General features: G+C 39.3%; 3 protein-coding genes across 4 annotated transcripts; 1 reads left to right on the top strand and 2 right to left on the bottom strand.

Moving 5' to 3' along the window:
- Window positions 1-1,275: 1,275 nt before the first annotated feature.
- plekhj1 (pleckstrin homology domain containing, family J member 1) lies at window positions 1,276-7,133 on the bottom strand. The gene is made up of 6 exons (XM_047367207.1): window positions 6,757-7,133; window positions 6,543-6,610; window positions 6,389-6,455; window positions 5,248-5,338; window positions 3,288-3,351; window positions 1,276-2,367 (listed from the first exon to the last, which is right to left on the bottom strand). The coding sequence occupies exons 1-6, from the start codon at window positions 6,848-6,850 to the stop codon at window positions 2,275-2,277; spliced, it is 477 nt and encodes a 158-aa protein (XP_047223163.1). The 5' UTR covers window positions 6,851-7,133; the 3' UTR covers window positions 1,276-2,274.
- An 847-nt stretch (window positions 7,134-7,980) lies between these two features.
- Window positions 7,981-12,226, top strand: sf3a2 (splicing factor 3a, subunit 2). The gene is made up of 8 exons (XM_047369523.1): window positions 7,981-8,083; window positions 9,786-10,064; window positions 10,181-10,227; window positions 10,491-10,600; window positions 10,714-10,763; window positions 11,133-11,273; window positions 11,584-11,652; window positions 11,739-12,226. The coding sequence occupies exons 2-8, from the start codon at window positions 9,867-9,869 to the stop codon at window positions 12,012-12,014; spliced, it is 891 nt and encodes a 296-aa protein (XP_047225479.1). The 5' UTR covers window positions 7,981-8,083; window positions 9,786-9,866; the 3' UTR covers window positions 12,015-12,226.
- A 1,059-nt stretch (window positions 12,227-13,285) lies between these two features.
- On the bottom strand, window positions 13,286-19,311 carry LOC124870696. 2 transcript variants are annotated; one of them, XM_047369525.1, is made up of 7 exons: window positions 19,224-19,311; window positions 18,578-18,684; window positions 16,198-16,226; window positions 16,038-16,113; window positions 15,815-15,949; window positions 13,809-13,906; window positions 13,286-13,724 (listed from the first exon to the last, which is right to left on the bottom strand). In XM_047369525.1, exons 2-7 carry the CDS (start codon window positions 18,675-18,677, stop codon window positions 13,398-13,400), a joined length of 765 nt encoding a protein of 254 aa, XP_047225481.1. In that variant the 5' UTR covers window positions 18,678-18,684; window positions 19,224-19,311; the 3' UTR covers window positions 13,286-13,397. The 2 variants fall into 2 exon arrangements, with proteins under 2 accessions (XP_047225481.1, XP_047225480.1); XM_047369524.1 differs by having other exon boundaries at window positions 19,228-19,306.
- Window positions 19,312-23,954: the final 4,643 nt, after the last annotated feature.

Below are 23,954 nucleotides of genomic sequence, written 5' to 3'. Positions count from 1 at the left end.
CTTTGCCATCCTCTAACAGACAGCGACGGTCCAAGACGGGAGCCTCAGCGCGGATCTCTGTAATCATTCCTCTGCCTTAATTTAGATTAAATGAGCTTAAAGTTAGAAACTGGTTCAGAGTCGTTCCTTTAAGAGTCTTTAGATAGAGTGGTGACTGTTTCTGGGGTCCAAGGACCGGTGGAGCTCCGAGGACACTATGCCATTCAGAAAACATTTTTTTCCCTCACTGGCTCTCTGTGAAGATAAGAAAATGTGTGCACCTTGTTCAATTCAGGAGCACCACAGCGGACTGTGCTTTCACCATTCTTTTCCCTCTGCAAACCTCAGACTTCCAGTACAAGACTCAGATGGTTCTGCAGCTGTTGCATGTATCAGAGATGGACAACAAGCTGAGTACAGGGAGCCGGTGAACTGCTTTAAGGCATGGTGTAGAAACAATCATCTCATCTTGAATGTGAATGTAAAACAAAGGAGATGATTGTAGATTTTAAGAGAAACAGGAATAACTCAAAAATTATTTCCATCATGGGAGAAGAAGTGGAGGAGTATAAATACCTCGGTGTTCTCCTGGACAACATACTGGGGTGGAGATGCAACTGTGAAGCCGTCTGTGAGGAAGGACAGAGCAGACTGTACTTCTTGAGGAAGCTTAGGACCTTTGGTGTTTGCACCAAGATGCTGCATATCTTCTATAAATCTGTTGTGGAGAGTGTGATCTCTTCTGCCATCATCTGCTGGGGAAGCAGCATCAGAGCCAGGGACTTAAAAAAGCTCAATAAGCTGATAAAAAAGGCTGGCTCTGTTCTGGGTACTCCTCTGGAGATCATTGTGGAAAGACGGATTCTTCATAAAATGAAGAACATTAAGGAGAACCCTGAGCATCCTCTTCATGAGACTGTCCTACAACAACAGAGTGTCTTATTTTCATTCATTTTTACTGATTGATCTAGGTTCACTGAACAGCATGGATCAATATTTTCTTCACATTTTAGATATTTTTTGGCAGCAAGTAGCTAATTATTCACAAGACACTCTTATGAGAACTTTTTATATTTATGTTTCTGTTATCAGATCAGCCTGAGCTTCATGAGGTTTGATTAGTTGTTGCCATTTGTGAATGGATTTCATTGGTAGTCTGAAGAAGGATGTGTTACCCAAATCATTACAGATGAAAATAAAGCTGCATACATTAGAGCTTATTTGTTGGGCAGAACAAGTTATTTTTCATGAAAACAACTTTTTCTTCCAGTATCTATTCCAATCATTTAACACACATTTGTTTTTTCAAAATGTTTAAATAATTTAATTTCATGTTGACATTCCCAAGTAATTAACCAAACCAACCCCTAACAGCACCTTTTGCACCCTGATGATCATCTGCACCTCAGTTTGAGATCTATTGGTATGAACAAAATAATGACATTGCTAGCAGACCAAAAATACAAAAATTATTATAACACATAAAATCTCAGTTTGAGAATATTTCATTTTCATAAAGTGCTCCATCAACCTCTTTCTTTATTGCTATAAAAAAAATGTCAGTGAAACAAGTATACTGGAAATAAGTGCTAAAAGAAATGATGTGCAAAAGTTTAAAAAGAACATACATTCAGTGACGAGTGATGCGACTCCAGATAAACAGCACAGGTATTTCACTCATTTGTATGACGCAAAACCCAGTGAAAAAAAAAAATCAACCTGGAGAGCAAAACTTCCAGTAAAGTTTTACAGCAAGAAACCGGTTTTCTAAATGAACCAAAAGGCTAGCTGAAAGAATCTGGCTCCCAGTGACAGAAAAACTTAGATTAGGCTCAAGTAAATCACTGTAATTGTAGAAAAAAACAAAAACAACTAAATTACCAGTGTTGTGCAAAAGGATAGTTTTTAAAACTAAGAATTTTAAATGTAATATATATTGAACATACACTCAAAAACAGCTAAAATAAAACTCTTAATATCACATTCTCAGCATGTACAGCATTTAATTAAAAACATACAAACAGCTAATCAAAAAAGAAGGGGGCTGAAAATCCAACAGTAATTGTTGCGTTAAATACCCTGAACTAACATTAACATAGACCTACATTACTTGGAATGAATGACATAGCAAAAGTAATATGAGTTTGTGATGACGTGAATTACCTAAACATAGCTAACTACATTAAACTAGCACAGGTAGAGACAATTGGAAGGTAGAAACGCTGTTGTATTCTGAAGTGAAGTGAAGGCTGGAATGGCAGACTGAATGAACCAATCTTATCACAGCATCCTGGTTTACAGGGAAGAGGTATCTCTGGCCACGAGCTGGGAGCCACTGTTGCCCTGGAAGCGAGTTTCATCAGAAATGCCATATTGCTCCAACGGGTCCTTTAGAGAAAACAAACAGGTGACTATAGAACAGAAGGACCAATGCAGTTTTATTACAGTGGAATTAAACAAACTATTTACCAAAACAGCAAAGATGAGAAAATCTAAAAGACGAAATGCTTTCCATCTATACCACAGTGGTTTGCTTATTAGCACTAGTCCTTAAACTTGTGGCACACATAGTACTGTAAACTATTTATGAACATGTTTCTTATGTGTCTAAATCCATAAAAAGGAGAGAAATAAATTGCATCGCTTGGCTTTTTGGTAGTAGCAGTTAGCACCAAAAAAATGGCAACTCTCACCATTTTTCAACTTCCATCTAGAATGCTTTAAACTTGGCGCCAAGACACTCTCTGCTCCGACTACAGAGACTAATCCACAGATAAGTGAGAAGCACTTTAATTACCACACATACTGCTCTAAAGACATTTATAACTGCTTTCAAAGTCTCAAGAAAATGTTCTTCTAAGGACTGTGAATTATTTCATTTAACCAGGAAATGTTCTTTTTAAAGATGCAGCGCTAACAGAACATATCTAGCGTACTTCAACATGGATACACATGTAATAATCATTAGTTTAATAATCATATTCGTAATAATAGTGAGAAAAAGAATAATAAGAATGAAAAGACTAACAAGGGAATGACAAGGAGGAGTATGAGAAGGAGAATGAGATGGCTTAAGAGGAAGGAGAGTGAGAAATAGAAAGGAGAAAGATGATAAAGAGAATGAAAATAGGAATGTGTGAATGAGAGAAGAAACAGAAAAAAAAAGGAATAAAAACCTGAGCTGCTCGCATTAATCTCTGGATAACTGACCAAAACCCATCTCCCTTTTTTTTTTTATGTAGTGATACTGATGTTTATAATACGTCAGAGGCAGAAATGCTGCCAGTGTTGGTTGCTGTGTATCTCACCTTTCCAGTGAGTCTGTGGATTTCAGTTCGGTAGAATATAAGATTCCTCCTCATGAACTCGTAGCTGCAAGAAACGACAGATCAATGAACTGAGCACATTAGGGCTGTGGTTAATTTTATTGCAGACAACAAGGCATGGGCCGGTCACCGATATCACAGCATAACAAGGTTTTAAAAAGTTATAGTTTCAAAATAACATACTCAAATGGACCTAATGAAGTATTAAAGCTGCAGTTGGTAAGCTACAATCACATCTGCTAAGTAGGTGACTGCAGTCCTACTAACCAGATAGCCCAGGTAGTAAACCAGCTAATATCACCTTGTTATACTTTTGTTACTCTGTAACTATAAATTATAATTTTTATTAGAATCTATTATTTCTTCAGTCTATGTATGAAACTCAATTATTATAAGTGTAATAATCCTTGTTATAATATTTTAGTAGCTGCTTTTCTGTTTTCAATAAAAGCAACTACAACTTGTTACATACATGTTTGTAATTCAAATAAAAAAAGTGTGTCATAAGTCATGGTTTGATACTGAAGGTTATCATGCTGTCAGAATCTGATACTGGTCCAGTGTTTGAGACTGGCACACTCTCCTGTTGTGTCTTTTTTGAAAGACTTGTTGCTTTAATAAAAAAAATAAAAACAAATGCAAAGAAGGATTCATAAAATGAAGAACATTGTGGAGAACCCTGAGCATCCTCTTCATGAGACTGTCCTACAACAACAGAGTGTCTTCAGTCAGAGGCTTCTTCAGATCTGCTGTAAGATGGAGCGCTACAGGAGATCCTTCCTGCCCACAGCCATCAGCATCTACAACGGCTATTTGAAGAAACCTTCATAATGAGCTGCAACAACATTTAATTTCCCTTTGGGATTAATAAAGTATTTTGGAATTTGAATTGTTGATAGTGTGATTCTACATGAAAAATTAATTTGGTTTTCATCTATGTTTCCATTTCTGCAAAACAGCTTTGGGTCTCATATGTTGCATTTTGGCATTCCAGCAGCCAGAGCAAGCTAGGGGAATGGGCCACATCGGGTGCTGGTACCTGCTGGGTGGGGGGGATATAATAAAATAAAATAATAGCAAGAATTTTCAGCCCTGACTGGTACCCTTTCCTCTGAATAAATACAGAAAAAAAGTACCCATGCCCCCTGTTTCTAAATATTTTAATTGACCTCGCTCTAAACTGGTCCTGAACCAGGTAGCGAGACAGAGGGAGGATGGGATAAGTCATCAATGTGCATCTCACGTAGCTGTTCTGATGACTTTCTTCATCATGAAAAGGCCATCCAAGCCATCAGGTGTAGCCTTCAGACAGTGTAGATAAGAGCATGCACAAAAGAGAGTAGAAGTGGACTTTTCACATGTACTAGACAAAGGTTAGCTAAGTTACAATCAAGTAAAATTGCCTAATAATGCTACTGTAGATACTGTGTAACTTTATTATAGTGATACATAATCATAACTAGACAATTTATGTTATGTTGAACTCATTAAGTAGTCATTCTGCAGTTTGGTGCAGCTACATGTTGTAGTGTACGCTGATAAATCTACTCTATGTATGTCCTGAGAAGATGCAAGGAGAAATATCTGCAGATGGATCTAGCTGAGGTAGAAGAGGCTTCGCTCACATCTTCACCGCTAGCTGCAAAATGTATGTTTAGCCAACTATTTGTTGTCTCTGATATCAATGTTGTGTATGTGGCTGTATGCACATGTATGTTGTATGTGCAGATGTGGTTGTGCAGGTCACAGTTTATTCAAATGGAGATTATTTGTACAACATCTAGATTATATGAAGCACCAATGACACAATAGACTTAATGCAGTGCTGTAACAGTATGGATGTACTGTATGTACTGTGTATAGTTTGTCACAGTAGCAGTATGCTTTCTTTCAAGTCTTCACAAATTACTTTAGTGTTAAATGGAATAAAGTGTTAACCTACCTTGCTTTGATAATCGAGTCTATCCAGTCCTTACATTGCTCTTCAGAGTCACACTCAAACAGATATTTCCTCTCCGCTTCATCTAGAAATGCTGGGAGAGAATCCTACATCAGGTTTATTATAACACTTTGAAACTGTGAAAGAGTCCTGATTATTAAACTCTGTTTTATAATCTATAAGGATGCACCTTTGAGCAGAAATAGGCACAAGATTGAGGTAGAAACAACAGTCGCTCCATAACAGGGGATTATAACATTGACAGGTCAGAATGTACGGCTCTGTTTGTCTTTTTCTGACATACTACGGTACAATGACAGTAAAGATATATTGTTCTATTTTAGCAGTGGTTTAAATAATTGTTGCATTTCTGTTGTAAATAAAAGTAAGCAGATCAGATTATAGATGATACAAGTTAAAGCAGGATGCTTGCATTCTCTGTAAAAAGGTGACCATTTTTTTCCCCTCATTGTCTGACATTACATTAAACTAAACTAACGTTTTATGTCAATTAGAATTAGTTTTATTAGCACACACTAAGGAATTGTGTGTAAACTTTTTTTTAATATAGAAAAACAACCACGGTGGCACAGTTGGTAGCACTGTTGCCTTGCAGCAAGAAGGTCCTGGGTTCGATTCCCGGCCTGGGGTCTTTCTGCATGGAGTTTGCATGTTCTCCCCATGCATGTGTGGGTTCTCACCAGGTACTCCGGCTTCCTCCCACAGTCCAAAGACATGCCTGTTAGGTTAATTGGTAACTCTAAATTGACCTTAGGTGTATGAATGAGTGTGTGCATGGTTGTTTGTGTGTTGCCCTGCGATGGACTGGTGACCTGTCCAGGGTGTACCCTGCCTCTCGCCCATAGACTGCTGGAGATAGGCACCAGCTCCCCCGCGACCCACTATGGAATAAGCGGTAGAAAATGACTGACTGACTAGAAAAACAACCTTAAAAAACCTCCAAAAAAAAAAAACATTATGTCAGTATTGTGGCATTTAACAAATAGAAATCATTTTGGAAATCCAAGCCAACCTAAAACAGAAAAGCTTCGGTCTAATGTTTTGTCAAACGGTGAAAATAAAAAGACAATGTCTTTTATGCAGTGTGTGTAAATATCCGTTTTCTGAGGGCCCGGTGGCTCACCAATAGAGAAGGTCTGAGTGTCCTCCCTCTCTACACGACACTGCTCCAACAGCAGAGCCCCGATTGGCTGCAAAATAAACAGTTCAATGAAAATTAGAGCGACACAAACCAACTGCTATGTCAAGGAAAAGAGGAAGTAATGGCTCAAACTGACCTCCTCTTCATCCGTCCGGAAGTAAAATAGAAAGTTAACTACGAGTTTCACCAGCCTCTTCTTGACAACTGTACACCAAAAAAATACACAGAGATATGCTAAACTGTATATTTACAGTGCAGCTGTCAGCACAGCTAATGTGTGTTAGTTACTGTAAAACATCACACTAGAGGTAAAAGTGGTTGCAGTCAGAAGGAAAAGGGTCGTATTTTACCGTCTCCTTTCTTGGGACCTCGCATTCCCAGTTCAGCTGCCATCTCTGAGGGTTGGCGGCTCAAACATACCAGTTCCTTCTCGTTAAAACGCATCTCGATCAATTAAGCGGACGGAGGGGCTTTTTTTTTTTTTTTTTGGCTATGAGTGGACAGTTTTACCGAATAAAAACATTTCAAAGAGTTCTCTAACAATGAATATGCCGAAATTATGTTGGCGTTTCTCCTGTCGAGATCGCTGCTTCCTTATTTGATGTCCTCGCACCGAGACGGAGACGCTCCAACCATCTGTGAGGTAAGGTTGAACAGCGGCGCCACACTACTACTCTAAGCACCGTAAACTCCCTGCAGGGTGCCCTTCTGCTTAGCTTGGCTGAGGTTGTCAAACAACCCGAAAGCCCAATTACCGCCATCTACTGGGCCGGGAAGTGTACTACATATCGAAAATGTAAAATAAATAATCGTCTGTTGAATGCCAAAATGTTATAAATAAATAAATAAGTTATTTTGTCGTAGTTAAAGTAAAACTGAAACTGAAAATAAACATTGAATGCATCTTGTAATTATTTTAAATGGGACAATAATTTATTTGCGTATTCATAATACAAACACGCAATTTCAAAATAAAATACAGGTAAAGAAAAACAATTAAAAAAATAAATCATTGCATTCCTTATTAAATCTGTCAATAGTTGATTGAAACTAAAACAAATGCAAAACAACAGATATAAATATGTGTACCTATGGAACTGTGTGGGATGTTCTTAGCGTTAGACATGTCAGAGGCTCTTACCATGTTATATAACTATCATTGACACTCAGACACCCAGAGATGGAAAGAGTAAACCTATATATACATGTATAATCGGAATAATAGGCATGCTTTCAACTGCAATTGATGAGGACCAAAGAATGCCAGCGTTACTTTCAGCATCATTCGTTTCTAAGAGTTGCTGCAAGCTTAAACATATTTTAAAGATTAGACATTATTAGAGAAAGTTTTTGATTTGGCTCACAAACAGTTTCAACAGATTTATGTCATACAATGTAGGACAGAAACTTACTGAAGATCTAATCATGGTTTGTTATTTCCAGACATAATTTGTTTCATTTTAATGTGATTAATCGCCTGTGTTATTCATTTAGGTGACCTGAATATAATAAATGTATAAAACAAAACAAGATAAAAAAGAAATTAAGAGGAAAGAGGAAAACAAACGCTGACTTGAGGCCTGGCCTCCAAGTCAGTAGGTGGCAGTATTCTATTAATCAACTGCTAAAAATAAGACGATATAAAGAAAGCTAACCGTTCACCTCTCGTTTGAGTCGGTAAGTGCTTTGGAAAACGTAGGTTTATTGTAACATATCGGCAATGTTTTGTTCTGTACATATCTGATCAATAATTATATATACAGACAAGCTTTGTTTTATTTCTTGTGTGGTCAATGGGGTTTGTTTGGAGAAAGTTGCATCGATGTGCTAACATCGTTAGCTTAGAATTAGCATATTTAGAATGTAATCTGTATGTAACAAACTTATAAATGTGTTTTGAATAGATTGTCTGATTTTTGGAATCTGTGCCCTCTTTGCTATAGTAAATTATCTTTCGTGTGTTGTAAATAATCTTGATCAAATCGATATAAAGGAAACATTGTTTATGAAACACGTGAACTGCGACCCTCAGTCACATCAGTACATTAATCTGTAGCAAACTATGTCTTCAAATGCCTTCTAACTGCCCGAAGATGTCATCTTCGTGTGTTACTTCAACAGAATAGTAGTATTAGGAAATAGTTGCGCCACTTTGCACATGCTGCTGCTCTATGCACAATAACCTTTGATTATTAGAGACCGATCAGAGATTTGGGCCGATCACTGAATTTGTGAAGCTCTGATCTTATGCCGAGTTCCATTTAAAAACTTTAAACAAACGAAATGTATTTCTACTTACTGTAGGAAAGTGTTCTAGGTTATTCACTAAACATTCACCACACAATGCTTGGTGAATATTTTCCCTTTTTAGTGGGTAGACTAAAAGTCAAGTCAAGTTGTAATCCTAAGAGACCATTAGATATTAGGTCAGGCAAAAAGTCACATTTTGTAGTCTAGGCTAATTAAGCCTATGCTGATGTATCGAACCAGTTGATTTTAGTTGAACATAGTTTAAATCTTTAGTTAATGGGCCATTAGGTATGTAAAAAAATGTATGCATTCTCATTGTTAGTTAAATCAAGCACAGTTTTGTTGGAGCAAAACGGCTGCAATAAGCCATAGGTATGTTGTTACTGAAAAGAACAGACAAGTGATATTCTGGGTATGTTTACTTCATAGTAGCATCAGAAACTCTTGAAACTGAACCACATTATCAAACAAAAATCGGTTTTTGACCGCTCGGCATCGCCAGTAACATAATCCCTAGTCAAGCGACTGAAGGAAAACTTGCAGCTGCAGACTCGCTGATACTATCAGACCTTCTTTCTGGATGAACTGAAAATTAAACAGTTTCAACAATGGATAGCATTTTATGCTGGCGTTAACATCTAATATTAGAGGTTCTCATTTGGACTCTTCAGATGGATAAAACAGCAACTTTTCTGTAAGACCTTCAGCTTTTTGTTCTGTTTTTTTCTTTTTTTAATCATGCTTGGTATCAGTCAATTTTAGTAAATTTTAAACATATTGTAAAGGTCCAATAAGTAAAACTAGGCTGATAATAATAACTTGTTTATTCCACCTTGTTGCCATTTGTGTATGTGTTTCAGGAAGGGCAGGGGTTGGCTGTGTGGGATTTGTTTGGTCATGTGATGGTGATGCAGCACAGGTTTGAGGTGTTAAAGCAGAGAAGCAATGTCAGTGAAGTGGTCATTTTTTCAGTGTAGGGTACATGTAGGGAAATGTATATAATATTGGTAAATATCGGTTATTGGCCATAACAGCAAAATTAAGGTGGATTATATTGGCCAAATATTTTGTGTCAGTCCATCTCTAAATTATACTATAAACTGTCTGTGCTGTTATTTTTGTTTCATAGGTAAAAAACAGGAATTTGTCCACTGTCCAGTTTCGACTGGACGGGTTTTGTCCAAGTAGTTGAATCCATCCACTCACGAAGATGGATTTCCAGCACCGAGCCGGAGGGAAAACTGGGAGCGGTGGAGTGGCCTCTGCCTCTGAGAGTAACCGTGACCGGCGTGAGCGCTTGCGCCAGCTGGCCCTGGAGACGATCGACATCAACAAAGACCCCTACTTTATGAAGAATCATTTAGGCTCATATGAGTGCAAACTTTGTCTGACACTTCATAATAATGAGGTGAGGAGGCAGATGATTAAGTGGGTTGTGTAGTGTTTTAGATGTACGGTTATATTTCCAGATATTTCTGTTTAAAAATATAAGCTACTTAAAAGTTTATCTCGTCTGCGTTGCAGGGGAGCTACTTGGCTCACACACAAGGAAAGAAGCATCAGACTAACCTGTAAGTGCATCTCACTCATACTTTTGCAGCTTCATCATAATTTTGCTGCGCTCCAGTTTTTTTTTTAAAGTTTCCTTTCTTAAGCAGTAATCTATATAACATTTGGCACATTAACTTGTTTATGAAAGTGTTTCTGTTGCTGTAGAACCTGTGACTCCAGTATGTTTCTGTTTGACTGACCCACAGCACAGGTTTTTCAATTCGACTGGCCTCACCCAAAGTGTCTGGTGCTTCTATTGACAATTTGATATTTTGCGTTTCAGAGCGCGGAGAGCAGCCAAAGAAGCGAAAGAAGCTCCTGCTCAACCAGCTCCAGCCAAAGTAAAAGTTGAGGTCAAGAAGTTTGTCAAAATTGGTCGACCAGGATACAAAGGTAGGCTGGCTGTGCCGCAGTCAAATCAGCTGTGATTGGGGTCATCATCATTCTTTCATATTCTCTTATTGTAATGATTTCTGTGTGCATCATCTCTTTATTCTTCGTTGCAGTAACCAAGCAGAGGGACCCAGAGACCGGTCAGCAGTCTTTACTGTTCCAGGTTAGAAATGATATGAAAACTTCCAGAATCTTGAACTAAATAAATTTCTTTGGGGAAAAAAATCCTTCAGGTAGACACATGTTTTAAATGTTTGCAGTTTCAAAACTGCTTAAATATTTCCCATCATACCGTTCCTACTGTTTAAAGTTCTCTTAATGAGATGCCAGAGTTTTCCCAAACTATATCTAGTATAGAATAATAAGGCATGGCCCCTCCCGTTGCTGTGCACAGCCATTCAGTTGGCTGAAAGAAGACTACTAGAGTTTTGACCTCACTTTCTGTCTTTAATAAAATACACTATGCTGTTATTTCTGACAGTTAAACTGTTCATCTAACTTTCTGCTGATATTTCCTATCTGTCTTGATCAGATCGACTATCCGGAGATTGCGGAAGGAATTGGACCCAGGCACCGTTTCATGTCTGCTTATGAACAGCGAATTGAGCCCCCTGATCGTCGCTGGCAGTACCTGCTGTTCGCTGCTGAACCTTATGAAACTATTGCCTTCAAGGTGAGCTGATCCGTCACTTTGTGAAGTTATTACAGGATTCCTGTCCGTACGTATTTGTCTAAACCTACCTTCCTTCCTTCCTTGTTCAGCAGACGAGGTCTTCCTTCCTTCATTGAGATTCAGTATTTAAAGCAGACCTTGATGGAAATGCTTCTAGTAAATTTATAGTGAACTTTATGCTTTGAAAAACGGGCAAAAAGTGAAATGCGACCTGAATATAAAAAGTATGTTGTTTAGTCCCGAAAAGATGTGCAGGACCATGTCAATATGCTGATGGCAGCAACATATTATGAGATGTTTTCTCTTTCAGGTCCCCAGCAGAGAAATAGATAAAGCAGAAACCCGCTTCTGGACCCACTGGAACAAAGAAACTAAACAGGTACCGATACACAGCCAGCTATGCGAATATGTTTATACTGAAGAAAATATGTTTTGACACCAGGTGTTTTTTTTTTGTCTCTGCAGTTTTTTCTCCAGTTCCACTTCAAAATGGAGAAAGCTATCTCCCAGTCCAGCGGTCCAGCTCCTCCTGTCGGTGTGAAGCACCCGCCCCCACTCATGAGCGGACCGGGATCTCGGCCACCAGGTGATAGTCTACCTCCCCCACCACCAGGAGGGATGTCGGTTCCCCCTCTCCCACCTGGGGCTCCAGGTGCCCCACAGATGCCCCCACAGATGCCCATGCCCCCCATGCCGATGAGGCCCCCACCACCAGAAGGCCTCACATTATCTAATAATTAATTTACCATCATTAGTTTTATAATTTCTTTCTATGATCATTCCTGGATTTGCCAAAAAAAAATCCAGTTTGAGTCTGTTTTGTAGATTTTTATCAATTTTCAGGATAAAAATAAATATGTGGGGGTAACATCTCAAGTTTTTTTTATCATAAGTGAGCTGAAAACGTTTTTTGAAAAACTGTTTTTCTAAATAAATGCCACCAGGGAATGTTGGTTCTTTGTCTGTGTATCTGTAGTGACATTACACTGAAAATAATACTAAACTAAACCGTTTAAAGTCAAGTTTATCAGAATAAAGGCTCAGATGTATTCTCTTTAGCAGCTCTTTCACACAGATTATTTACATGTCGCCTCAGTAACTTACATCATTGAAAATTTTATTTCAGTAATTCAATAAGAAAATATTACACAGAGTTACGTAATTTTAGTATTCATGTTGATGATTATGCTTACAGCTAATGAAAACCTATTTTCTCACACAATTGTAAAAATTCAAAAGACCAATAAAAGATTTTTACTACAGGACTGTTGGCCTGCTGAAAAGTATGCATGCACTGTATTTGCTCTCAATACTTGGTTGGAGATCCTTTTTCCTGAAATCCTGCTTCAATGTAGTTTCACATGAAGGCAATCAGCCTGTGGCTCTGCTGAGGAAGCCCAGGTTGCTTTAAGAACATCCTTCAGCTCATCTGCATTGTGGCCTCTGGTATATTACATTTTCCCCTTGAGTGTACTCCATAGATTCTGTTGGTCCTTAAAGCAGGTATTGGTACTTTTCTAAGTGGGGACAGGTGCCATATGGTGCTGGAAATGAAATCAGCATCTTTCTGAAGCTTGTCAACAAACTGGAGCATAAAGTGCTGTAGAATTTCCTGGTAGGAAGCTGCACTGACTTGATAAAACAGGGTAACACAAGCAGATGGCATGGCCCCCTTTATCCTTGCATTCAAATTTCCATTATTAGGCTTGTATGTACTCTAAACAGCCATCCTCTTCAGCAATTACCTTTTTTTTTTGTCTTCCCCGTAGGTGTGTAGTCCATAATGTGGGACATCTCTTTTAATGGTCTTGTGTAATATTCTTACTTTCTGAGACTGGAATTTTATTAGCTGTGAATCATCAACAATATTAACAGGAATAAACTATTGCAATGTATTAATCTGTGTGATGAATCTACATATTTCAGTTTTTAAATTAAAATGCTAAAAGGAATTAGCTTTTTGAATATACCTTTTGAGTTCTGTTTTTAAGTTAGCAAATAGTTAAGCAACATTGAGCTGTAAAACTTTATTGTTTACACTGATCATCTGCCACTTGATTAATAACCGATTTTAGAACATCTGATGTGTGTTTGAAAACAGAATAAAAATCTGCTCTTGTTTTTTTATTTCTCGTCTTCTAACTTATTCTTCTTTGGGTCTGTCTCCTCGTCTCTTTCATCCTCTTCAGGGTCCTCTTTCTTCACTCTGCCTCTCTTGTCTTTGATTTTGTTGGCCCCAGCTTTCCTGGCCCTCCTGTCCTTTAATTTCCCGTCTCTTTGCTTTAAGAGTTTTTTCTCTGGCAGCGGCCTATTCCTGAGACCCCTCGATGTTCGTGTTGTTACTTCCCTCTTTGATTTTCTTCTTTTGATCTCTCCGTTGTCATGTTCTTCGTCTTCATCATCGAGGTCTGGCAGCCACCAAAACATAACTTCCCACAGAGAAGTCTCAGGCTTTAAGGAAATGGAACATGTCAAAGCTTCAAGGATGAAACAGTCAATGTTTAATTGTAAAACCTGTAACTGAGACTAGTTTACCTCTGGCAGATGTCGTCTTTGCCGTAATATTCCTGATCGTCTCATTGTTAGTCCAGCTTTCTCCTCTTCTTCTATTGTTCTCTGGCCACGAAACGTTTCTGTGGGATTTTGAAATACCCTTTTCTCTTTTATTCTAAAGCAACTCAGTCACATGAGCCTTGTCATGTCTATGCACTTCTGATCAAAATCTTAGGACCAGGGAAAACAGTATTCATATTTCGTGATGATGGAACATGCAAATAGAAGAAACAAAAGCAAGAGGCAAACAGAGTAGGTGGATAATTTAACACATTTAAGCTCAAACAGGCTGATTAAAAATGTAAATACTCTACAAAAGACATCAAAATCTGAACATTAAATCTTGCTTTCTTATTATTTTCTGTCATGCATTCTCTCCAATGACCCTCTTATGCCAAAGGCAAGAAAGCCCCTCTGTTGTTTTTGGAAAGTGACAGGATTGTTAAACTGCACGAGCAAATCCCCTTGCAACACACCTTCACTCCATAGGTTGGACGCTGTAAGAGAGCTATTTTAGATTACTTAAAAGATCCTAACAGGGTTGGAACAAAAAAAACAAAAAAATGTCACCTGCGCTGAGCCACATGTGCTAAAAGTCTGTACGTGATGACGCAGGCAGATCCTTGACCTGAATTTAGGCCTTTAATGATGCTGACTGCAGCCCAATAATCCTAAAACTGCATCTGTGTGAGAAAGGCTTAAAAACCAAAAGAACATCTTCAAGGGCCATTTCTCCTCACATGATACAATCTTGCCTTTTTGGACCTTGTAAGGGCGCATCGAACGTTGGATGTTAAAAGGTGGAAGAAACTTCATTCTGGGACCAGTAAAAAAAACTGGTCTGTCCTGATGTCTTCCAATGCCACTGTCAATACTAGGAAATCACACAGGAAAAGTTTTGTATGCGGAGAAGGATCCATCATGATCTTTTTTTTCCTTCCATTAAACACCACCAATTTAGGATTGGTTTCGAATCTGCATATTAACCTGATCTAAATCTTATTAAAAACATTGGAATCGGGATTTCAAGTGAGGCTTACTAAACTGGATGTCAGTTGGATGTCAGCCATCTGTAGGGCTGCAACTAACGATTATTTTGCCAATTGATTAATCTGTCGACTATCTTTTTGATTAATTGATTAATAATCGGATAGCAGTCAGTCAGTCAGTCATTTTCTACCGCTTATTCCATAGTGGGTCGCGGGGGAGCTGGTGCCTATCTCCAGCAGTCTATGGGCGAGAGGCAGGGTTCACCCTGGACAAGTCGCCAGTTCATCGCAGGGCATAATTGGATAGCAAAAGGTCCTTAATAGGAGATTTTTTTACAGAACCTGAACCAGGTGAAGCTAAAGCTAGGCCACTTGAGTTCTGGATAGAGCATAATTACAAAGAAGTTTTTTTCATTTTAAATGTAAAATGTATATATTTTTTATACAATTCTGGTCTAATTACTCAGTCTGAGTGGGTTGTTCTTTCATCAAATGGCATGCTTTAGAGACTGTATAATCCAGTTAACGATTATTTTATGACTAAATTAGTTGATGAATATTTCAATAATCGATGAATCATGATTAATTCCATTGTTTCAGCCCCAGCCCTTTGGGAAGCCACCTTCACCACATGGGACAACCAGCTTTATGTAAACTAGGAACACTTACTTCATTGTGTCTAAACTAATTTCTGAAGTGATCAACTAGAGCAACAGGGCTAGTGAGTTCTGCGTCTTGTTTTTACACTTTGAGTTCTGTTTTGGGTGTTTTGAGTCATGGTCTCAAATTTTAGATCAGCCGTTTTGAGTGTAAATGTCTTTTCCAATAAATCGTTTGGTCTTTTATCTCTTGCTCCTGTGTTTGCTTTTTGAATGCTGAAGCTCAACTTAAAACCTGGTTACAACCTACCAGCAGAAAATGCAAATACCTTTAACTTTTTCCACAGACTTAAGATTTTGATCAGCAGTGTATCTTAGATTTCACATTTAGTCTACTTGCCATGAAGTCTCTGAAACCCTGAAGTGAGCACCAGAATGGTGATGGCTACAAAAAGACAGCGGTTGAGAGTGAACTTCTCCCAGGGTGTCTCTATCTGAGTTAGGTTCTGGATTGACAAGGTTTTGTGCAAGGATGCTGAAAGAAAAAATGTGAAGTAAAGGGAAATTTATGAAAACTGAGCTTAAAGGTTTAGAGCTTAAGAGAAAGGATAGAAATTACTCACTAGGTTTGGTGGAGGTGGGTTCTCCTGGTAAGGTCTTAGGTTCTGATCTTGGTTGTAGATGAACAGGAGGCACTTCCTGTCAGAGAACAACTTGTAGCTTAATAATAAAGGATCTCAGCATGAACCAGTGTTGGACACTATTGCTTGTTTCTAAGCTCACCTCTCTGATTTTCCTTGAAGTGTGCATTTCTGAAATAAACATAATAAAATTACTGAGGTATTATAGAATAAATTTGACTAAAAAAGACAACAGAAAAGAAAGACACCCCCACACCCCCAAAAAAGAATTTAATTATATATTCACAGAGTCTCATTATGCAAACACGTTACTGGCAAATGTCTGCAAATTTTTGCTTGTATCTAGAGGGATCTTCTTGGCACCAGTCGTTGCGTTAGATTGTCATCGGGACCTTAATCATCTTTCTTCAGGTATACCACACAGAAAAACTGGTTGCCTACATGTGCCTGGGCAGAATTGCTCTACAAAAGGATATCTCAAGACAAAATCCTAAGTGCATGGTTGACTTTATTAAATCAAGACTGCATCCAGCATTACAGTCGGCACATTGATTTAATTGTAATCTACAGGGGTTGGACAATGAAACTGAAACACCTGTCATTTTAGTGTGGGAGGTTTCATGGCTAAATTGGACCAGCCTGGTAGCCAGTCTTCATTGATTGCACATTGCACCAGTAAGAGCAGAGTGTGAAGGTTCAATTAGCAGGATAAGAGCACAGTTCTGCTCAAAATATTGAAATGCACACAACATTATGGGTGACATACCAGAGTTCAAAAGAGGACAAATTGTTGGTGCACGTCTTGTTGGCGCATCTGTGACCAAGACAGCAAGTCTTTGTGATGTATCAAGAGCCACGGTATCCAGGGTAATGTCAGCATACCACCAAGAAGGATGAACCACATCCAACAGGATTAACTGTGGACGCAAGAGGAAGCTGTCTGAAAGGGATGTTTGGGTGCTAACCCGGATTGTATCCAAAAAACATAAAACCACGGCTTTACTGTTTTCCCCACATCCGGGAGAGTTACGGTGTGGAGAAGCCCCAAAGAAGCGTACCACCCAGACTATTGCATGCCCAGAGTGAAGCATGGGGGTGGATCAGTGATGGTTTGGGCTGCCATATCATGGCATTCCCTTGGTCCAATACTTGTGCTAGATGGGCGCGTCACTGCCAAGGACTACCAAACCATTCTTGAGGACCATGTGCATCTAATGGTTCAAACATTGTATCCTGAAGGTGGTGCCGTGTATCAGGATGACAATGCACCAATACACACAGCAAGACTGGTGAAAGATTGGTTTGATGAACATGAAAGTGAAGTTGAACATCTCCTATGGCCTGCACAGTCACCAGATCTAAATATTATTGAGCCACTTTGGGGTGTTTTGGAGGAGCGAGTCAGGAAACGTTTTCCTCCACCAGTATCACGTAGTGACCTGGCCACTATCCTGCAAGAAGAATGGCTTCAAATCCCTCTGACCACTGTGCAGGACTTGTATATGTCATTCCCAAGATGAATTGATGCTGTATTGGCTGCAAAAGGAGGCCCTACACCATACTAATAAACTATTGTGGTCTAAAACCAGGTGTTTCAGTTTCATTGTCAAACCCCAGTATGTTTGTATGACCCTCAACCATCTGGATTATTTGTATGCGGGTTCATGGGTGAGCGTACATGTGTGGGAGGGTGTATGTGAGCAACTTTGTCACCTGGAGGTGCACAGCTGTTAGAGTGGCGAGAATTATAAAAGACCTGCAACACTCAGCACCCAAGAACAGCAAAGGACAGGTGGACCAATTTCCGCTCCCTCACAGTCACAGAGGTAGGTCATCAGAAAAGCACAAGGGAAGCAGCCCCCAGGCCAAAGAGGCACATGGTAAGATGTGGGACCCTAAGCCCCCCCCCGTCCCAATCAAACCACGCCACCTCCAGCCACGCAGGCCAGGTCTGGGACCCAGTCCCCCTGGCAGCCAAGGGCATGCTCCAACCACTCAGCATCAAGCATTGGAGACCCCTCCCAGAGCCCCTAACATGCCAAGTAGGCACCAGCCCACCACGGCAGCTGGAACTCAGAAGAACCAAGGTAGGGAGTGCACATTACCATTCCCACCTGGTGAGTTAGCCCTTGAGGGGTCAGGGCTCTGCATTATATTTTTTCAACCTTTTTGTTTTCAGAACAACTTGTTGATCTAAATGAACTCTTTTCCTTATTATTTGATAATATTAGTAGTGTTTCATAACATTTTTCAACTCTCAGTTCATAGTTATAAACAAGTCACAGTCTATTATTCTGAACACACCTCTTTAAACAATGATTCAATTACCGTACACAAACTCAGGAGCATGCAACTTATGACTGCTAGATCTGTTAGTTTTCTATTACTACCTAATTGTAAATTATTTAGCATATAGAAATATGGGTTCAACCTAAAAAAGTGATTGATCTTAGCGATTTTATTGCCATTATTTTGAACACAGCTGTAGGGATCACAGATTCAGTGTGTCTTTTTGTACGTGCCTCCACTTGCTCGGTGGATCTGTCGAATGGGTCTCTGCGGAGGAGCGTCTGCCCTCGGTGGCCATAACTCCTCCTCAAATGTCTCGTAGCTTTCTTCCATTCCTCCTCTGAGAAAGAGAGAACCAGAGGAAGACAGAAGTGGCATAAATTATATTTTATTTAAATGGTCTCTTTCATAAGGTTGTAACCAACCACCAGTTTAGCCCATGATGTTTCTTTATAGCTCTTCTCATTTGCAAGCTGCTAAAAACATGTATATTACAACGTGATAATGTATTTTTTATATATATATATATCTTTACTTTAACCCACACAAAATAGTTTCAATAAATCAGCATTCAGTTTTGCTGCACAGGCTATCAACACAGAAATAGGTTAGCTTCTCCACTTTATAGACAAAACAGATTTTTTTTCTTGACCTTCACATTTAAAGATGAATGCTGTTAGGCCGTCCTGTCTTACATGACATTTCTGCATGGACACTGAGCTAATGTCCTTGTAACCCTATAAATAGATGGAGCAGTGCCACCCGGAAAGACAGATGGATTGACAATATAAGAATACATCAAAAGAACATGTCAGATGTAACAGTTAAACACTGGAAAATACATTATTTGACGACTCCCTGAAAGAAATAAGGACCTACCTGCCTTGACATTAAGTATCCCTTGTTTGGTATCGTGGAACCTTTGTCACAGGGCTGTTGTTCCTCCGCAGTCTATGGGCTGTATGACAGCCAAGCACAGGTGCAGGAGAGTGAAAAAAACAAAAAGTGTTGACTGAGACAAGATTGAAATTACCACGTCTCATTTAGCTGTTAGATATTGTACTGCAAATTAAGAATAAACACAAGTATACCCTGCCGAGGAAAAGTATGCAGAAAAAGTTTAGCAACCAGAATGTTGCTTACATGAGCAGTTATTTAGATTTTTCAGCTTTTATTCTCAAGAGTTTGTGTAACATTCTCCGACAATGTGTTTAGCCTTGATCTAAATACAATGTGTCTAGAGCCTCAAAACCTACTTGAACTTTTGGAAAAAGACTATTTATTTACTGTAATGTTCAAGTACACTTAATAGAAATTGTGATTATTGTTATTATATGATCCTATTTCATATCAAAATTTTATACTTTTCTCACTCAGATTTTCTGAGTTTGGAGAGATTTTATTCAATTTGTTAAGATATAAATGTGAAATATGACAATGACTTATGGCAGATATTTTTATTGGTCAGACTTTACATAAGGAACCTTCAAACTACAACAGACACTGTAAGGAAGAGGAGGAAAAAAGGTAGGAAAGTAAAGAGAACAGAATGAAGAATAGAGTGACAAAATATAGTATTTTTTCATACTTTGGTTTCTTTTTACATATTCAAACAGAACTGCAAAATTCTGTAATCACTTTCCACACTTTCCAAACTTTTCCAGACTGCCGGTGAACCATCCATTTACATTGTTGTGAAAATTGAATTCAGATTTTCCATTAAATACAAGCTGTCTTTCCACCTGTCTTTACATTAGAAAACATAGGTGCCACCATGAGCTGGGAAATGATCCACCTGAGACTCTGGAGCTGCAGGTTACAGACCTCTGGTCCAGGCAATTGTCTGGCTGTCATGTGGAAAATGTACCAGCAGAGAGCGCCACTGTTCTTGGAAGACAGCATAAGGTCACTTTGCTTTTACATGTACATTTACAGATGATGTCTGATGTCTGCCAAAACAGAAGTCAAACAAATTAACAGAGGGGGAAACGCTTACCAACAAATGTTATAGTTTATCTTGAAACTGCTGTGATTCATCAAATTACGTTTCTGTGGCAGCTTTAGTGCATCTTCCTCATTCATTTACCTTTTTTATATTTCGTTACAGATATTATCTAACGGTGTGTTTTGTGAAGGTTTAAGGGAAAAGGCTTGCAGGCTGCCAGCAGGCAGCTACATAACCAGATGTAGCAATGACTGGGTTTTCTCAGGGTTAGATGGTTTTGAGCCACCTGTATGTGGGAGTGCAGTGGAAGTGTTGGTAAACAGGCTTGTGGCGATGTATGATGGTGACTCACGCATCTGCTGGTGCCCAGTTCCAGATGAATCACACATAGATTCATCCATCTGTAATCCCAAGTGAACAGTAGCTCTGTGTAAACTGATCAAAAGACGGCAGGGATATACCCAAATCTGGGACATATGGCTTAACAGCTGGCCTACAGTACTTTGTCTCCTGCAGTGTGGTGCTGTCTGGATTTTTATTCAGCGTAAGGTCAGTTTGCCAATTGTACATAACCAAATTTCAGCACAATGTACCATTTCTTTCTAAACTTGCCAAATGTTGACCCACAAGCAGACTGAGTTGATCTTCAAAAACGTATCATCTTCCAGGGACGAACATCTTACCAATGCCCCAGTTTGGCTGTCAGCATGCAGATGTTAGCATGTAGCATATGGTCACTCTAATATATACCCTAATTTCTAAACTTTAATTCAGATGAATTATTCCTCATTAAAATCTTTTATTAATATAAGCAAAACATCCAAAATTGACTTTCTGAAAATAATTCATAATTTCACAGGTAATTTTAACAGGTAAAACTGTCAGTTTTCTATGCATCTCAGCATTCACTGACCCTGCTCTGTAATTTAACGTGGCCTTCAACCTCTATCCTATCCTATCATAGCTTTCACTTTGTTATAATACCACCAACAGCTGACAATATTTTGTAGCAAGGAAATTTCCTGACTGGACTTAATGCACGTGTGGTATGATATCACTGTACAACGCTGGAATTTACAGAGCTCTTGAGAGTGACCCACTCATTAACAAATATTTGTAGGAGCAGTCTGCTGCTTGTAATTTTATACACCTGAGGCCATTGAAGTGATTGCACAACTTGAGCTCAGTGCTCAGAGCTCTACAGTAATACTATCTTCTTTTCATGTCATTCTTTCTTATGATGAGCTATCCAGTACACACTTAGTGACCAGTGCACGTTCTTGCCCCACTCAACTTTCTGCTCTTATTAGACCTAAAAAGATTTGGATGCTTAACTGATTGTAAGAGTGGATTCTCTGTGTGAACTGTGTTGTAACATTTAAAACTGGTTAAAAAAGCAAAACTTTGGTAAAGATTCTTAATCGCCTGCAGACATCTTTGGATGAAAGTTGAAATGTCTTCAAAAACCAGTAGTCCAGCTGCCTTCTATTTAAGCAATTAGAACTGGTTCAACATGTCACAATAAACTTGCTATAAATTAATTAATGTCATTCCTTCTTATCATCAAGTCATTTTAATGTTCTGCTGGTATTCCAAGCACTGTTTGAGATAGGAAATAAGAAGGTTAATGTGACTGTTTGGGGCAAACATTTTAAGGAATAACTGGAGGTGAACAATGGTCCCCTGTGCAAACATCACAGGACATAAAGGGAGCAAACATCGCTCACGGCAAAAAACTAAGTTCCAGATTCAGGCACCAGAGAACCAGTGAAGCTTTCTGTCCCATTTTGTGTCCTTTTTTGTCCTTCCACAAAAGAGGACAGCCTGATTGTCCAACAAGCTCCTCTGTGCCCTCCCTCACCATACAGCATCAAACTATAAGTAGAATTGTTATCAAAATCAACAGTTTCATTTAATGGTGGGGGTTTTAAGTCTTGTAAAAGACAACCTGAAGACCTAGTCAATAAAATGATAAGTTTTACCCAACTGCTTAGAGAGTTGGTGTGACTACACCACCCAGTTTTCACTCCAGCAGCATCCGCTCTGGCATATTCTACCTGGCTTCCACAGTCATTAGTCAGTCCTCCTTATTAACCTATGTCCAACTCTATGGTAACGTTTATTTAATTTTTTTCTGATTTGTTGTTTATCAGAATAAGATTTATGTTCACTGAGTATTTATGCATTTGTATGGTCTCTGAGTTTTTAAAGTGGTGTCAGGTTGGTTTGGAGGTGTCAGACAGGGGTGGAGATACCTACAAGACCCCAGCTGAGTCCCTTGATTTTTGAGTTTTCTCTGGTGAGCAAGAGGGTTGCTTCTTTTCAACTTTGGGTTGTAAAGTTTGTGCTTATGCACTGAACAACAGAGAAGGAGGCCTTTAGGGCTTGGTTGTCCCTGGGGAGGGGGGGTTGCAGGTACACGGTGTATCTGGGGGGCCTATAAAGGTCTATCCTTGTATGCCCAATGAAAGAGCTGTGTCCTCATGTTTGACACAAAGTCATGCCTGTTCCCAGTGAGAGTTGGACTCTGCCAGGGCTGTCCCTTGTCACCGATCCTGTTTGTTGGGTTTTATGGACAGGATCTCAAGGCATAGTTGTGGAGAGGAGGGTATCTGAATTGGAAACCTCAGGATCTCATCTTTGTGTTTTTTTGCAGAATGTGGTTATAATGTGGTTCTGTTGGCTTCTTCAGGCTACAACCTCCAGCGAGCACTGGAGAGATTCACACCTCTTCTAAGTCTGAAGCCATGGTTCTGGACTGAAAAAAATTAGCTCCCTCTGTAGAGGGGCTGGACTAGATATAGGGTGAGGAGGTCCATTATCATGGTGGAGCTTTAAGTAGACCTGCTGCTTCTCTGCATCGAAAGGGGTAAGTTGAGGTAGTTTCGGGAATCTGATCAGGATACCCCTAGATGCCTCATTTTGAAGGTTTTATGGGCACATCCCACTGGCAGGAGACCCCAGGGAAGACTCAGAACTCCATGGAGGGACTATATGTACTGTCTGGCCTGGGAACATCTTTAGATCCCCCAGAATGAGCTGGAGAGAGGGATGTCTGGGGATACCTCCTGGACCTGTTGCCCCATCGATTCAATTCAGACAAGCGGAAGACAATGGCTGGATGTACCAATGTACCAACAAAGCATAATCAGAAAAAATCGGTGAGGGGGTAAAAACACTTTCACAGCACAGTATTAGATTTGCTCTCCATCCGCAAGAGTGACAACAGGAAAAAACATCTAAAAAGCAATAGGAAATCCTGCATGTATTTTGCTACAAGCCATGTAGGGGACACAGAAAATGTGGAGGAAGGTGCTTTGGTCAGATAAAATTAAAATTGTACTTTCTTGTCTATATGCTAACGCTCTGTGGAAAACAGTAGTGGCAGCCTTATGATGTGGAGATCATGTTCTTTAGCAGGGATAGTAAAGCTGTTTAGGGTTGGTGGGAAAATGGATGGAGGTGACTACAGGGTAACTGGAAGAAAACCAGGTGGAAAGGCTGCAAAAGACTCGACACTTAGTTGGTGGTTTAACTTCCAGCAGCACATTGATCCTGAACAGACAGCCAGAGCTACAATGGAATGGTTTAGAGCAAAGCATACGCATATTTTAGTATGACCTAGTTAACTCCAGGCATAACACCAATTATGAATATATGCAAAG

This window comes from Girardinichthys multiradiatus, chromosome 6, assembly GCF_021462225.1.
Source record: "Girardinichthys multiradiatus isolate DD_20200921_A chromosome 6, DD_fGirMul_XY1, whole genome shotgun sequence".
Classification (NCBI taxonomy): Eukaryota; Metazoa; Chordata; class Actinopteri; order Cyprinodontiformes; family Goodeidae; genus Girardinichthys; species Girardinichthys multiradiatus.
The sequence above is the reverse complement of the archived record's forward strand: the minus strand, read 5'-3'. Positions and strand labels throughout refer to the sequence as shown.